The sequence below is a fragment of the Salvelinus fontinalis genome, chromosome 15 (genome assembly GCF_029448725.1).
Source record: "Salvelinus fontinalis isolate EN_2023a chromosome 15, ASM2944872v1, whole genome shotgun sequence".
Taxonomy (NCBI): Eukaryota; Metazoa; Chordata; class Actinopteri; order Salmoniformes; family Salmonidae; genus Salvelinus; species Salvelinus fontinalis.
In genome coordinates, this window is record NC_074679.1 from 37,375,486 (window position 1) to 37,391,825 (window position 16,340).

At 42.6% G+C, this 16,340-nt stretch overlaps 2 protein-coding genes across 4 annotated transcripts; one reads left to right on the top strand and one right to left on the bottom strand.

Annotated features, from left to right (window-relative positions):
• Window positions 1-674: 674 nt before the first annotated feature.
• On the bottom strand, window positions 675-1,712 carry dtd2 (D-aminoacyl-tRNA deacylase 2). The gene is made up of 3 exons (XM_055863650.1): window positions 1,441-1,712; window positions 1,265-1,334; window positions 675-1,102 (listed from the first exon to the last, which is right to left on the bottom strand). Exons 1-3 carry the CDS (start codon window positions 1,549-1,551, stop codon window positions 777-779), a joined length of 507 nt encoding a protein of 168 aa, XP_055719625.1. The 5' UTR covers window positions 1,552-1,712; the 3' UTR covers window positions 675-776.
• Window positions 1,713-1,722: 10 nt separating this feature from the next.
• Window positions 1,723-10,441, top strand: nubpl (nucleotide binding protein-like). Of its 3 annotated transcripts, none has more exons than XM_055863648.1 (10): window positions 1,723-1,924; window positions 4,591-4,735; window positions 4,918-4,952; window positions 5,113-5,203; window positions 5,323-5,362; window positions 5,465-5,555; window positions 6,186-6,365; window positions 7,940-8,060; window positions 8,171-8,253; window positions 8,428-10,441. In XM_055863648.1, the coding sequence occupies exons 1-10, from the start codon at window positions 1,784-1,786 to the stop codon at window positions 8,488-8,490; spliced, it is 990 nt and encodes a 329-aa protein (XP_055719623.1). In that variant the 5' UTR covers window positions 1,723-1,783; the 3' UTR covers window positions 8,491-10,441. The 3 variants fall into 3 exon arrangements, with proteins under 3 accessions (XP_055719623.1, XP_055719622.1, XP_055719624.1); XM_055863647.1 differs by having other exon boundaries at window positions 1,724-1,924; window positions 5,113-5,224; XM_055863649.1 differs by lacking the exon at window positions 1,723-1,924 and adding an exon at window positions 4,050-4,181 and having other exon boundaries at window positions 5,113-5,224.
• Window positions 10,442-16,340: the final 5,899 nt, after the last annotated feature.

Consider the following 16,340-nt stretch of genomic DNA (forward strand, 5'->3'; position numbering starts at 1 on the left):
TACAAAACATATATTTTTTAAAGAGCCGTTTGGGAGCCAAAAGAGCCGGCTCTTTTTGGTGAGCTGAGCCTAACGAGCCGGCTCAATGAAAAGAGCCGGAATGCCCATCACTACTTATACCAGAGCGCTTGACATTCCCACTACTTTCCTTTCGACACACCCACTCGCCCATATTCCGACATTGGGACGCAACTACCCCATTCTCACTAAAACACGAAGTTATGGCACAAATCGTACTTGATGCGTTCTCTAATTTACACTTCGTGTTTTTCTATGGGTTTAGCGATGTGAAATTGCAAGGCACATACCGCCATAGAGTGGGAGGAACTGATACAAGTACTCATAACTTTGTTTCCCCTCCCCATCATTGTTTTAATGTATATACAGTATATATATTTTTTTGTACTAGTAGCAATCTTAGCTGAAAAAAAGTTTAATATGATCTTATCTAGATTTCTTTCAGGTGTAGGGGATTTGTTTTTGCGAGTGCAGTGCTCATAAATCCCCACTAGATATCACAGGTTGCACTTCATAAACCCATCAACAATTTGCAACAAGGTTGTCTATACAAATATTTCAATTGAGTTAAGACTTTCTTTTGAATTCCTGATCACAATATATTTGTATGATTTAACACTAAAGAACAACTTGATACAAACACACGCATTACAATACACAATATTGGCAGCTTTAATCATCAGATCTACAGTACCACCATTTCAGGGACAAGAGTGCAATTGGTAATTTACTATGAAATGTCATTAGTATTGGAGGGTTCAAAACTCCATCAGGTGTGTGTATGGTCCGTTAGTATCTAGCTTCAGTACTTGTCTGTTCCCATATGTTCCATGTTTCACGATCATCCCAGTCTCACTACTGTTACTGGACAAAGCCAGTTCCTTCTCACACAGGGAGACAAAGTTAGAATAGAGCTGTAGGCCCTCTTCTTTCCCAATGTTATGGTGGTACTGCATGCCCTTCCCTTTGGCCTTGCCTCCCAGTGTAGCCTGAGGCACGATGAGGACGTTCCCAGGCAGGTCCAACACTGACACATACTTCCCAGAGTCAGCTTCACACAGCTTCAAGTTGAGCAGAGTGTTCACTGTGGAGTAGAGCAGAGGGATCAATAACCATTCAGTACTAGCAACATTGCTTTACGATTCCTTGAAAAACAGTGACATTTACTGTTCACAGTCTTGTGAAGCCCAGGTAGTTGCTTTTAATTGCAGTATTGTCCAAAAACTGGAATAAGCACAATAAATACCGATTTTTGGAATCATTTCCTCTGTAGCGCCTTTAAAAAAGCAGATGTAGACCACCATCCCTCTGTCAATCTGAAAACATGAAATCTTATGAGCAGCCCATCCCCCAAATATTATATTCTGAGCAGGCAGACCATATTTGCATATAAGAAAGTAGTAGAAGATAATACAATAGTACCTCCACCCATTCAGCCTCAGAGTGATCATCTGCAAGTTTGACCTGAAGCCTTGCATAGAGACACTGCTGAAGAACAGTTCTTGCTAGTGGAGAACCTGCCTTTTCAGTCATTTTGAAATGATATCTGCCTGTTTCAGATGATAAAGCACAAGAGGACTCGTAAAAAAACTCACTTTTAAAAGGGACAGTGAGGGAAAACAACAGAAGAGAAACGAAAACGTTCGTGTCTCTGACACTCGCTTCCGGGTGAGGCTCCTCCTGACGCCCAGTTAACAAGTACACGTCATATAAAATCGACATGCACTTGACCAATAACCTATTTTTTCTATGGCAATAACACAAGATGGCTCACTGTAGCTACAGTAAATTCTCACATTTATTAAAATTAACAACCGCTAACCTAAATAAACCAACATTGTTACGGACAGGGGGAGGCATTCAACATGCTCCACAACGCTGCAAATATTTCATACGTTTTCACAAGGTAATGTTCTAGCTCTTGCTAAAATTGTTTACAACTAACTAGCGAACTAAACTCCACTACATGGAGTGTTGTTTAGTTCGCCTCAACTAACTAGCTAGGTAGTTATTTGCCAGCTAAGTAAAAGCCAGCTAAGTAAATGCTAGCAAGTTCACTCTAATTCACCCTACATAGCTAGTTAGCTAATCATTGCAAGCCATTGAGGCCAATCATGTAGCATGTTTGTTTACGGATCTGTATAACTATAACTAATTATAACTAACAGCAACACTAAGATTTACATCATGTATATACAGTACCAGTCAAAAGTTTGGACACACCTACTCATTCTAGGGTTTTTCTTTATTTTTACTATTTTCTACATTGTAGAATAATAATGAAGACATCAAAAATATGAAATAACACATATAGAATCATGTAATAGCCAAAAACGTGTTAAACAAATCAAAATATATTTTATATTTGAGATTCTTCAGGGTAGCCACCCTTTGCCTTGATAACAGCTTTGCACACGCTTGGCGTTCTCTCAGCCAGTTTCATGAGGTATTGGTATTTTATTAGGATCCTCATTAGCTGTTGCAAAAGCAGCAGCTACTGTTCCTGGGGTCCACACAAAACAAGAAACATGACATAATAATACAGAACATTAATAGACAAGAACAGCTCAAGAACAGAACAAGATACATCATTTTTTTAAAGGCACACATAGCCTATATATCAGTGCATACACACACAATACAAACTATCTAGGTCAAATAGGGGAGAGGCATTGTGCCGTGAGGTGTTGCTTTATCTTTTTTTTAAAACCAGGTTTGCTGTTTATTTGAGCAATATTAGATGGAACAGAGTTCCATGCAATAATGTCTCTATTTAATACTGTACGCTTTTCTTGAATATGTTCTGGATTTGGGGACTGGAATTGGTTCTGGATAAGTCACCTGGAATGCATTTCAATTAACAGTTGTGCTTTGTTAAAAGTACATTTATTTCCTTCTTAATGTGTTTGAAACAATCAGTTGTGTTGTGACAAGGTAGGGGTGGTATACAGAAGATAGACCTATTTGGTAAAAGACCAAGTCCATTATATGGCAAGAACAGCTCATAAAGCAAAGAGAAACAACAGTCCATCATTACTTTAAGACATGAAGGTCAGTCAATCTGGAAAATGTCAAGAACTTTGAAAGTTTCTTCAAGTGCAGTCACAAAAACCATCAAGCGCTATGATGCAACTGGCTCTCGTGAGGACCGCCACAGGAAAGGAAGACCCAGAGTTACCTCTGCTGCAGAGGATAAGTTCATTAGAGTTTTTTATTTTATTTTTATTTTTTTATCCCATTTTCTCCCCAATTTTCGTGGTATCCAATCGCTAGTAATTACTACCTTGTCTCATCGCTACAACTCCCGTACGGGCTCGGGAGAGACGAAGGTCGAAAGCCATGCGTCCTCCGAAGCACAACCCAACCAGCCGTACTGCTTCTTAACACAGCGCGCCTCCAACCCGGAAGCCAGCCACACCAATGTGTCGGAGGAAACACCGTGTACCTTGGCTGGCGCGCACTGCGCCCGGCCCGGAGTCGCTGGAGCGCGATGAGACAAGGATATCCCTACCGGCCAAACCCTCCCTACCCCGGACGACGCTATGCCAATTGTGCGTAGCCCCACGGACCTCCCGGTCGCGGCCGGCTGCGACAGAGCCTGGGCGCGAACCCAGAGACTCTGGTGGCACAGTTAGCGCTGCGATGCAGTGCCCTAGACCACTGCGCCACCCGGGAGGCCAAGTTCATTAGAGTTAACTGCACCTCAGATTGCAGCCCAAATAAATACTTCACAGAATTCAAGTAACAGACACATCTCAACATCAACTGTTCAGAGGAGACTGCGTGAATCAGGCCTTCGTGGTCGAATCGCTGCAAAGAAACCACTACTAAAGGACACCAATAATAAGAAGAGCCTTGCTTGGGCCAAGAAACACGAGCAATGGACATTAGACCGGTGGAAATCTGTCCTTTGTTCTGATGAGTTCAAATTTGAGATTTTTGGTTCCAACCGCCATGTCTTTGTGAAACGCAGATTCCATATGTGTTATTTCATAGTTTTGATGTCTTCGCTATTATTCTACAATGTAGAAAATAGTAAAAATAAAGAAAACCCTTGAATGAGTAGGTGTGTCCAAACGTTTGACGGGTACTGTATATACAATGTAACGGTACTCGTCCTCGTCTGATGACAAGTATGAAAGATCGGACCAATGTGCAGCGTGGTAAGTGTCCATTTTAATGAAATCCAACTGAACATGAACACTTAATGACAAAACAACAAAAAAGAATGAACGAGACTGAAACAGTTCTGTATGGAAAAAAACACAGACAAAGAAAACAACTACCTGCAACCCATAGTGGGAAAACAGGCTACCTAAGTATGATTCTCAATCAGAGACAACGATCGACAGCTGCCTCTGATTGAGAACCATACCAGGCCAAACACAGAAATACAAAACCTAGACTACAAAACATAGAATGCCCACCCCAACTCACGCCCTGACCAAACTAAAATAAATACATAAAAAAGGAACTAAGGTCAGAACGTGACATATAAGTTACATTCAAGTTTATCATGTGTTGTTGATAAACTCACTTGCTCATTCCATGATATGTTTCTGTACTCCCCAGACCTCAGGTTCTGAGAGGTCGTTGCAGGAGAGACAGAAGCAGCACATGGCTCGTGGCTTGCCCAAACAAAAGCCCATTGCTGGAGTGAAACAAGTTATTGTGGTGGCCTCAGGGAAGGGGGGTGTTGGGAAATCAACCACTGCAGGTACGCAGGTTCTTATTGGGCTCTCTGTGCTGCTCATTCATGAAACATTTGCACAAATGTGTGCAATTTGCATACATTTCAACAGACAGTGGTTTGGTCTGATCTTTTTATCTTTATGAAATATATATTTTTATACAGTGTAGTCATTTGCTAGCCTACAACCTTTTTCCTTCCCTCAACAGTGAATTTGGCCCTTGGACTCACAGCTAATGATCCAGTAAGGAAAGCACCATTATTAATTTGCACATTTTGTTATTACTGTTGCATACCAATTTTTGCCCAAAATGGGAATGCAGAACCATGACAATCTCTCTCTCTCTCTCTGTTTTACTACATTGTCCACTCAGTGTCTCTTCATGTCTCTTTTCTGCACACAGAGTAAAACTGTGGGCATCTTAGACGCTGATGTTTATGGTCCCTCAGTTCCTAAACTGATGAGCCTGAAGGGGAACCCAGAACTAACTGACAGTAGGAGACATCGATCTGAATGTATTCTAGCTTGAGGAATAACAAGGATGTTTTAGATGTATCCATTCATTACAGAGATCAAACTGAAAAGACAACCTATGTTTTCTTTGTGTTTTCAGACAACCTAATGAGACCACTTATGAATTTTGGGATTCCTTGGTGAGTAAATGTATCTCCAATTGCCAGTGACGGGAGATAAGCAAACAAATAAATCATTGAGTCATTGACTGTCATGTCCGTCTCTCATCCTTCTGTCCTCAGTATGTCCATGGGGTTTCTGGTAGAGGATGTTGCACCCATTGTCTGGAGGGGCCTGATGGTGATGTCAGCTATAGAGAAGCTACTTAGACAGGTGGGAGAGACTGATCATTCATGTACACTGACTTCCAAAGGCAAAGTGCGGTAACTATGAATTTGGTCCAAAATATTTGGTCTGTTGTAATGGCCTTGTGTATATATAAGTAACAAGGCCCGAGGGGGTGTGGTATATGTTCAATATACCACGGCTAAGGGCTGTTCTTATGCACGACACAATGCAGAGTGCCTGGACACAGCCCTTAGCCATGGTATATTGGCCATACACCACAAACCCCCGAGGTGTCTTATTGCTATTATAAACTGGTTACAAACATAATTAGAGCAGCAAAAATATATGTTTTGTCATACCCGTGGTATAAGGTCTGATATACCGCATCTGTCAGCCAATCAGCATTCAGGGCTCGATCCACAAGTTTATAATCTCATTAACATATTTTTTTGTTTTCTGAGACAAGAACAAGCCAGTCGATCAGAATACATCAAAGTACCAGAATTTAGACAGAAAGACTTTGAAGTGAGATTTTGCAGTAAACATTTTGTTGTTAATGCACTTTGCTTATGTAGGGCAGTACAGTAATCCGTGTTAGTTTTTATACGAGCGATATCAGAGTAACAGCTACTAGAAATGTTAGGTTGCCATGTCATTTTTTTGTTACCTATGCAGGTAGATTGGGGACTGCTGGACTACCTGGTTATTGACATGCCACCTGGGACTGGAGATGTTCAGTTATCAATCACTCAGAACGTCCCAATAGCAGGAGCAGTGATCGTGTCCACTCCTCAGGATATTGCCTTGCTGGATGCACGCAGAGGAGCAGAAATGTTCAGAAAGGTCAATGTACCGGTAAGAGCTTTGGATGCTAAATGCCACTTTATTCTTACTTCAATTCCTTTCAAATGACCTTGGTAAGGACAAAATACACATTTGTGAGATGTTGATCAATGCACACTGAACAAAAATATAAATGCAACATGCAACAATTCCAAAGATTTTACTGAGTTACAGTTCAAATAAGGAAATCAGTCAATTGAAATAAATTCATTAGCCCGAATCTATGGATTTCACATGACTGAGGAATACAGATATGCATCTGTTGGTAACAGATACCTTAAAAAAAGGTAGAGGCGTAGATCAGAAAACCAGTCAGTGTCTGGTGTGATCACCATATGCCTCATGCAATGTGACACATCTCCTTCACATAGAGTTGATCAGGCTGTTGATTGTGGCCTGTGGAATGTTGTCCCACTCCTCTTCAATGGCTGTGCGAAGTGGCTGGATATTGTCAGGAACTGGAACACGCTGTTGTACACATTGATCCAGAACATCCCAAGCATGCTCAATGGGTGAAATGTCTGGTGAGTATGCAGGCCATGGAAAAACTGGGACATTTTCAGCTTCCAGGAATTGTGATCAGATCCTTGCGACATGGGGCTGTGCATTATCATTCTGAGGTGATGGCGGCAGGATCAATGGCACGACAGTGGGCCTCAGGATCTCGTCACGGTATCTTTGTGCATTCAAATTGCCATTGATTAAAATGCAATTGTGTTCGTTGTTCATAGCTAACGCCTGCCAATACCATAACCCCACCGCCACCATGGGGCACTCATGGTGGCATCAGCAAATGTTGACATCAGAAAACCGCTTGCCTTTACAACACCATACAGGCCGTCTGCCATCTTCCCAGTACAGTTGAAACCGTGATTCATCCGTGAAGAGCACACTTCTCCAGTGTGCCAGTGGCCATCGAAGGTGAGCATTTGCCCACGGAAGTCAGTTGCGACGCCAAACTGCAGTCAGGTCAAGACCCTGGTGAGGAAAACGAGCACGCAGATGAGCTTCCCTGAGATGGTTTCTGATAGTTTTGCAGAAATTCATCAGTTGTGCAAACCCACAGTTTCATCAGCTGTCCGGGTGGCTGGTCTCAGATCATCCCGCAGGTGCCAGATGTTGAGTTACTGGGCTGGCATGGTTACACATGTTCTGCAGTTGTGAGGCCGGTTGGATCTACTGCTAAATTCTCTAAAATGACTTTGGAGGTGGCTTATGGTAGAGAAATTAACATGAAATTATCTGGCAACAGCTCTGGTGGATATTCCTGCAGCCAGCCTGCCAATTGCATGCTCCCTCAAAACTTGAGACATTGGTGCTGTTGTGTGACAAAACTGCACATTTTAGAGTGGCCTTTTATTGTCCACAGCACAAGGTGCACCTGTGTACTGATCAAGCTGTTTCGTCTGCTTCTTGTCAGGTGGATGTATTATCCTGGAAAAGGATAAATGCTCACTAACAGGGAGAAATACGCTTTTTGTGCGTATGGAAAATGTCTGGGATCTTTTATTTCCGCTCATGGAACTTTATATGTTGCGTTTATATTCTTGTTCAGTGTATATTTATATATATGTCACATCTCATAGGTCCTGGGTATAGTCCAGAATATGAGCGTGTTTCAGTGCCCCAAGTGTAACCACCAGACCCACATCTTTGGGGCAGATGGAGCAAGGGCCCTTGCTGATACTCTGGGAGTACAAGTATTGGGTAAGACCCATTTCAAACATAAATCATTACAGATTTCATTATTTCTCTCAATCTTAAATGTAATAGAATGATAGTATAGTGTAGAGACTGTCTCTCCCTCCTCTGTCTAGGAGACATTCCTCTACACCTGAGCATCAGAGAGATGTCAGACAGAGGCCAGCCTGTAGTGGTGTCCTCACCTGACAGCCCTGAGGTTGGTATGCTGCTTGGATGACAATAGATTGCCAATGTTTATCTTGACTATGTTGGAAAACAAACAGTGTATTCTTCACCATAACATTGTATACATTTTACACTTTTGAGAGTTTGCCATGTTAGTTTTCTACCTGGGTTTGTTTAATATGTCTGCCTATGCCCATTGTTTTAGGCTGAGGCCTACAGAAAGGTGGCAACTGCCGTGGTCCAGCGTCTAGAAGAACTCTCTGGTTGAGTTATTGCCCCTACTGTGTAGGACAACTGGACAACTCGTCATCGACAAGAGGTTCAGTGCATTTGGAAAGTATTCAGACCCCTTGACTTTTTCCACATTTTGTTATTCTAAAATGGATTCAATCTTTTTTTTTCCCTCATCAATTTACACACAATACCCCATAATGACAAAGCAAAAACAGGTTTTTAGATTTTTTTGCAAATGTATTAAAAATAAAAAACTGATATAACATTTACATAAGTATTCAGACCCTTTACTCAATACTTTGTTACAGCCTCGAGTCTTCTTGGGTATGACGCTACAAGCTTGCCACACCTGTATTTGGGGAGTTTCTCCCATTCTTCTCTGCAGATCCCCTCAAGCTCTGTCAGGTTGGATGGGGAGCGTCACTGCACTGCTATTTTCAGGTCTCTCCAGAGATGTTCAAGTCCGGGCTCTGGCTGGGCCACTCAAGGACATTGAGAGACTTGTCCCGAAGCCACTCCTGTGCTGTATTGGCTGTGTGCTTAGGGTTGTTGTCCTGTTGGAAGGTGAACCTTCGACCCAGTCTTAGGTCCAGAGCGCTCTGGAGCAGGTTTTCATCAAGGATCTCGCTGTACTTTGCTACATTCATCTTTCCCTCGATCCTGACTAGTCTCCCAGACCCTGCCGCTGAAAAACATACCCACAGCATGATGCTGCGACCACCATGCTTCACTGTAGGGATGGTGCCAGGTTTCCTCCAGACGTGACGCTTTGCATTCAGGCCAAAGAGTTCAATCTTGGTTTCATCAGACCAGAGAATCTTGTTTGTCATGGTCTGAGAGTCCTTCAGGTGCCTTTTGGCAAACTCCAAGCAGGCTGTCATGTGCCTTTTACTAAGGAGTGGCTTCCGTCTGGCCACTCTACCATAAAAGCCTGATTGGTAGAGTGCTGCAGAGATGGTTGTCCTTCTGGAAGGTTCTCCCATCTCCACTGAGGAACTCTGGAGCTCTGTCAGAGTGACCATCAGGTTCTTGGTCACTTCCCTGACCCAAGGCCCTTCTCCCCCGATTGCTCAGTTTGACCAGGTGGCCAGCTTTAGGAAGAGTCTTGGTGGTTCCAAACTTCTTCCATTTAAGAATGATGGAGGACAATGTGTTCTTGGGGACTTTCAATGCTGCAGACATTTTTTTGGTATCCTTCCCCAAATCTGTGTGTCGACACAATCTGTCTCGGAGCTCTACGGACAATTCCTTCGACTTAATGGCTTTGTTTTTTCTCTGACATTCACTGTCAACTGTGGGACCTTATAGAGACCGGTGTGTGCCCAAATCATGTCGAATCAATTGAATTAACCACAGGTGGACTCCAATCAGGTTGTAGAAACATCTCAAAAATGATCAATGGAAACAGGATGGACCTGAGCTCAATTTTGAGTCAATTTTGAGTCTCATAGCAAAGGGCCTAAATAGTTATGTAAATAAGGTAAAACCTGTTTTCGCTTTGTCATTATGGGGTATTGTGTGTAGGTTGATGAGGGGGAAAAATATTTAATCCATTGTAGAATAAGACTGTAACATAACAAAATGTGGAAAAAGTGACGGAGTCTGAATACTTTCCGAATGCACTGTAGACCAGAAGAACCCTGCACTGCTCCATATCCCTAGCTGTTGAGTACGCACAAATCCTTGGTGTCTGATCTGATTACAAATCTGTTACATACTTATTCTATGGAATGATGTACATTCCATAGAATAAGTATGTATATCTAGACCGTGGTAGCATAATGTTCCGTTTCAATACCAATCTGTCTCTTCAAACCAATGTGTATTCAATATATAGATCCAGTATTCATTGTTCAGTCTGATATTCAAATACAACACGTTTAATTCAAGCCTTGAGAACAAAATGTGCAGTCGACAGTAAACTAAATGAAAGTAATTTATGCCCTAAAAGCGTAGAGCAAAAATAAAGGAATGCTTTGGTTGTATGTTGTTGTTTTTTCTTTCTGACTTGATGCTTGATGCCTCTTCCTGATGTCTGGTGAGTTGTTCTTTTGTAAATGTTGATGCCCGGTGAGTTGTTCTTTTGGAAATGTTGATGCCCGGTGAGTTGTTCTTTTGGAAATGTTGATGCCCGGTGAGTTGTTCTTTTGTAAATGTTGATGCCCGGTGAGTTGTTCTTTTGGAAATGTTGATGCCTGGTGAGTTGTTCTTTTGGAAATGTTGATGCTGGTGAGTTGTTCTTTTGTAAATGTTGATGCCTGATGAGTTGTTCTTTTGTAAATGTTGATGCTGGTGAGTTGTTCTTTAGTAAATGTTGATTACAATATTTACACAATCTTCCATCTTCACGAAATGCAACTAATGTTCCCAATGTCAGAGTTGAAAATAAACAACGTACAACCAAGAACATTGGTTGCATTTCGTGAAGATGGAAGATTGTGTAAATATTGTAAAGAACAACTATTTTGACTTGAAGCCAGTAAGGGTTGCAGTTACTCTCTATAAACACCTGGTGGCACTGCATATCAAATCAAACATCCCACTTCCCAGGCCACCAGTCATATTTATTTCCTCATCCTGAGTTGGATGAGCTCTCTGTGACTTGTGCAAACAGGACCACTTCCTGCATATTTCTGTTGCTCCCTAGACTCCGTTAACTACAGCAGCTGTTTCGCTTCCAACCGAACCAACCGCCATGAAAGCCAAGCCAGACGGCTCGGTGTCTTATCGGGTCAATGAGCGTTGAATGTTTACTACTGTTCTGTTCCTCTGTAGCTATGGTTATTCATTTGCATGCTGCTCTATATTGGAGGAACAGAATATGAAGTCCTACCAAAGCCCTCCAGACCAGTTCCTATTTCAGCAGCTCTGTCTGTGGTCTGAGGCCTGTCTTGTCCTGGAGACACTGGGGTTAAGACAGTGTGCCACTTACGAAAAAAGAGTGCAGTATAACCACAGTATGCGGAAACTACTGCGTCCAAAATACCACAGTCGACCACAGTTGAAAGTGCAGTTTCAAAATTGCAATTTTTCTTTGTAAGGGGGGGGGGGTGTTGATGTGTCAGATGGTCCCCATTAAAGAGGAAGTCCCACTGGCAGAGCTGTCTATTTGTGGTTCTGTTTAAATAACTAGACTATTGTGGTGTATTTATTTGCCTTCTAGTCGTGTTTTCAGTTCTGTACACTTATTGTCTTCATCGTAAAAAGTTCCTTCAAAAACAAAAATCTGCTTCTCGTAAATCTAGATATATTCCCGAAAGGGGAACAGTGTAACACGAAGAAGGAGAAGTGAGACTTAGAGATGAAAGATGGCTGTAGCTAAATGAGGTGAAATTAGGTAGCTACTGCAGGGCAGACATGCTACCTCAAGGCTACACACTCCCAACATGCATACACCACAGGGCTGCTCTGTTTCTGAAAAGGCCAGCGCTGTGGAGGAAAAAGCTAACGGGTCCAAAGTGATGACTCCTGTGTACAGTAAGTACTGCTGTGGCGTGGCTTTTAAACACAGGACAGGCAGGGGGCTTTACAGATAGATAACAAGTGGAGGATGGCCTCGTTTGCCAAGTTCTTCCTCCAGTTCTCTTTCTCTGAGAGAGAGAGGGTGTGTGTTTGAGTGTGTGTCAGAGAGAGAAGGGAAGAGAAAGCAAGAGTGGGAGAAATCCTTTCATGTGAGTCAGTACTGAGTGACTCCTTAGTGACTGGCATTCTTCCCTATGAGCAGCTGCCAGTGGCTCTTGCCCAGGCATGTGGTGTTTTTCTAGGCAGAGGGACACTACGTATTCTCATATAAACACAACAGCATGGTTACACATAGGTCAACTGATTTACAGTATCTCCCTCTCTCCAGGTGGGTGATTTCTCTGTCTCAGCCAGTGTCCCAAATGGCACCATATTCTCTTTTTAGTGCACTGCTTTTGACCAGGGCCTTTACTGCAATAAACGGACCGTGATACAAAGGCCCATAAAGTCACTGACTAAGATATCCGTACTTACAGAATTAACTACTTCCTGAAGCTCAGTGGGAAACAGAGAGAGGGGGTGTCTGGTATCAGTGCCACTTGAGCCCTATGGACGTATATTGATTGTGAATTAATGTTAGTAACACAGATCCTCAATTGTAACCTTATAACATGGACAGAAAATTAAATGAATATGTGTGTCTAAAGAGTTTGAACATTTCATAACTTTATCATTTGCTATCCACTCCATTAAAGTGCTCTAATATTGAAGCTTTCTTCATGCTGTATATGAGGACAGGATCCATTTATTGCTGTAAATCATCCTACGTGAGAACACCCACATCTATTATATACGAGACAGACATGTTTTATTGATTGAGGTTATGTTAAGTAGTACGTTTATTTTGGGAGAGAGCTAAACTTAGTGCTGAAAATCTCTGATTGAAAAGCTGGTAATTTTGTCTTTTCCATTCAGCAAACCCATGAATTCAGTTGGGTCTCCTTCCAACGGTTCCCTTTGCTTTTGTCAGTAACTAAATGAAATATAACTCTATTGTTTTGAACGCCACATCCTGCATTCCAAAATTAGAAAGGAATGGATTTTCAGAGAGCAAAAAAAAGTATCAAAAAAACATCTGTGATTTTCTGCAACTGAAGGCTTTCACTTTCTAAAACCAGCCATTAAACCTGTCATTCAAAATACATAGCCCTGATACTGCTGTATGCTGTGACCTGTATGCTGTGACCTTGTTGTTATCAGACAGATTCATATCATGAAATAACAACAACAATCTTCAGTCCTCATCGTCCCAGATAGATAAGGCAGCTACTAGCTAGCACCGGCACGACCATATGTAGCCGTAGGGTAGGATGGAGTTGGTGTTAATGGTGGGGGTGGATGAAGTCTCTCACACTCCAGCTCTAGGTGGTCTCCCCCCTATCCCACCTATCCATCTCCCTTGACCTTGGGATCCCTGACCTGCCTGGCTGGCCCTAGCGTTGCTCCGTTACCATGCCAATGCAGCTGTGGAGGGGCTCTGGGTAAACAGCAGCAGCTGGTTCCAATTGTGCTGCGTCACTGGGAGGGCATGTGTAGGCTCAGAATGGGAGTGAAGGGGTGGGGGAGGTAGGGGTGAGGGTGGAGGGCGGTGGGGGGAGGGTGACTGCAGCAGCACCCCCACACACTCCAGTCATCTGTCTTGCAGTTCTGTTTCTCTGCATGCTGCTGCTGAGAGCTCTAGAACCAACACGGGGTGTGATGGAGCATTGCAGTCTCAACACTGCGAACAGAGCTGAATAAGGACTTGCTTTTAGTGCTTGGATATCTGTGCACAACAGGGGAACATATCCATGTAAATCAGATGATATCCTAGGCCCAGGAGGACACAACAGTGCCACTGACACATTGAAAATGCAAATAAATGAACCGGGAGGAACTATAGGACTGCTTGCTTTGGTAGCAGGATACACGATCTTTGCTCTCCTTTGAGTGAGATTGGTTTCAGCCGTTATAATTTGGAGTTTTTTATTTCAGTGTCAAGCCGTGTTTGAAGCTTATTATTGCTCACCTGTCCCTCTGCAGCTGCAGAGTAAACAAAGGACCAAAGAGCCAAGTGGGCCACAGGCTAGGACGCAGGGGGACTCTCAAACACAATTGGCAGGAGACTAGATCTGAGGAGATTTAGAGTGAGATTTGGGGGTTGGGGAGGTGAATAATTCATGATGGTGGAGAAGAGAAGGGGACATTTTAGATGAAGCAGCGGTACTGTGCCCACAGACAGTCAGGATAGGAGACAAACAGAAGAAAGCTTCGGTTTGGGCCTGCCCATGGGCTTTTGATGTATGGGCGGGCATGACCATAGAAATGGAATTCAGCCTGATTGAGACTTGGGCTGGGCACTTCAATCTCTTTATCTCCCTCTCTGTGTCTGCTGCTGAAGGATGTGTGTGTCTGAGGCATGGGCCAGTGGTTGGGACGGAGAGAATGGAGGGGCTCCCTGACGTTGCATCACCTCAGGGTTAAATTAAAAATACAACTTAGGTTGCTATAGTAATAGGTAGCAACTGCACCATCAGCTCTCGAGGACATCCGCTTCTGTAACAGGACTTGCTGCGACCTGATAAAAGAAAAATCCAATACACCTTTATTTTGCCCAAAACTTAGTGTTGACTAAACACTGTACAGTACATCTATTCAAGGATATTTTTATTTGAGTGTTTGTTTGACAACCATTCAAGTCCATAGAAAGAGACAAAGCACACACTTGTTGTAAATTAAATCTCTATCTTCAAATGAATCTTTTACCCACACAGTCTGTTGTTTATTCAGTGAGAGAGATCAGCTGGTACTCCTCTGGAAAGGAAACTGTGTTATAGTCACTGTTCTGTCACAGCATTGCATTGCTGAATTCTCCCAGTCTGAATGAGGAGGACTGTTTGGCTAGTAGGGCATTGAAAGGCTCAACCAGATCAAGGTCTGCTGATAGACGATATTGACTCAATAGATTAAATGATTTCATAAAGGATTTCATAAAAAATATGGTCTGGATTCACTTAACTGTTTCACTAGTGATAGCAAGCAGGCAGCCCATACAGTATGATGTGTTTTGGGATGTTTTATGCCCTATTCTTGAGACAGATGACTGGACATTGTGATTATTAAGACAAATATGATGGTGGTGGTTATTCTCCCTTGTATAAAGCCTATTTTGTGTTTCAGCTAAAAAACTACTGTACTGTGTGTACTTTACTGGATGTCCCAAGAGAGGAAAACAGTAATAGATGAATCACCTCCATTTCCCCATCAGTCCCATAAAGATATAGCCTGCTGACTATTTTGAAACTTACGGAGATGATGCTTATACACTCTTAGAAAAAAGGTGCTCTCTAGAATCTTATAGGGTTCTTCGGCTCTCCCCACAGGAAAACCCATTGAATAACCCTTTTAGGTTCCAGGAACCAAAGGGTTTTCCTGTAGGTACAGCCGAAGAACCCTATTTGGAACCTTTTTTTGTAAATGTCGACAAAAAATGACAAAGATTGACCAAAACCAGTATCACCCCAACACAAAGCTACAGCGATTAATCAAGCTTTGTTTCCATTGTGAGACTATTTCCTCGGTTGAACACTAAATCAAATCAAATTATATATTTTTTTGTTGGCCACACACAGGAAAAAACTTGGGGTGTATGGCTCAGCGTTGCGTCGTTGCGTACCACAGCCCTTAGCCGTGGTATATTGGACATATACCACACACCATGGGGACTTATTGCTTAAGTGAAGTCTCGCCTGACCTGCATACCTGCATGAAGACGCCATTGTCGTGAATTGAACACCAACCCTGACAGACAGACTTGAAGCTGGTAGAAGCTTCAGCCCTTAGTTCTTCTTCCTCCTTGCCATATAATTAAGCCAACTTAACATCAAAGGGTTGTTGTGAGTTGTTTTCATTGAGGTACTTTGCATTTTCCTTACCATTTTGTAATCTGTTTCAAACATACAAAGCAGCAATGAATCCATATTGCAGGAGCAAGTTCACAAGATTATAAAAAGCTTACATTTTATGATGCAGACTAAGACCTGTTACTGAAAATGACAGAACCATTTGGATGTTGTGAGTTTCCTCCACAGGGTGATGAGTCAGCACAGCAGACCTGTTGTTGGAATGGGAGATACCGTTGGTAGTAGCACTGCTGGTGACTAACCATGGCTGTGTCCCAATTGACACCCTATCCCTTATACACTGAGTATACCAAACATTAGGAACACCTTTCTAATATTGAGTTACACCCCCTGCCCTCAGAACAGACTCAATTTGTCGGCGCTCCACAATTCGAAGGCGTTCCACAGGGATGCTGGCCCTTTTAGGTGGTGGAGCATTCTTGATACACATGGGAAACTGTTTAGCGGGGAAAATCCAGAA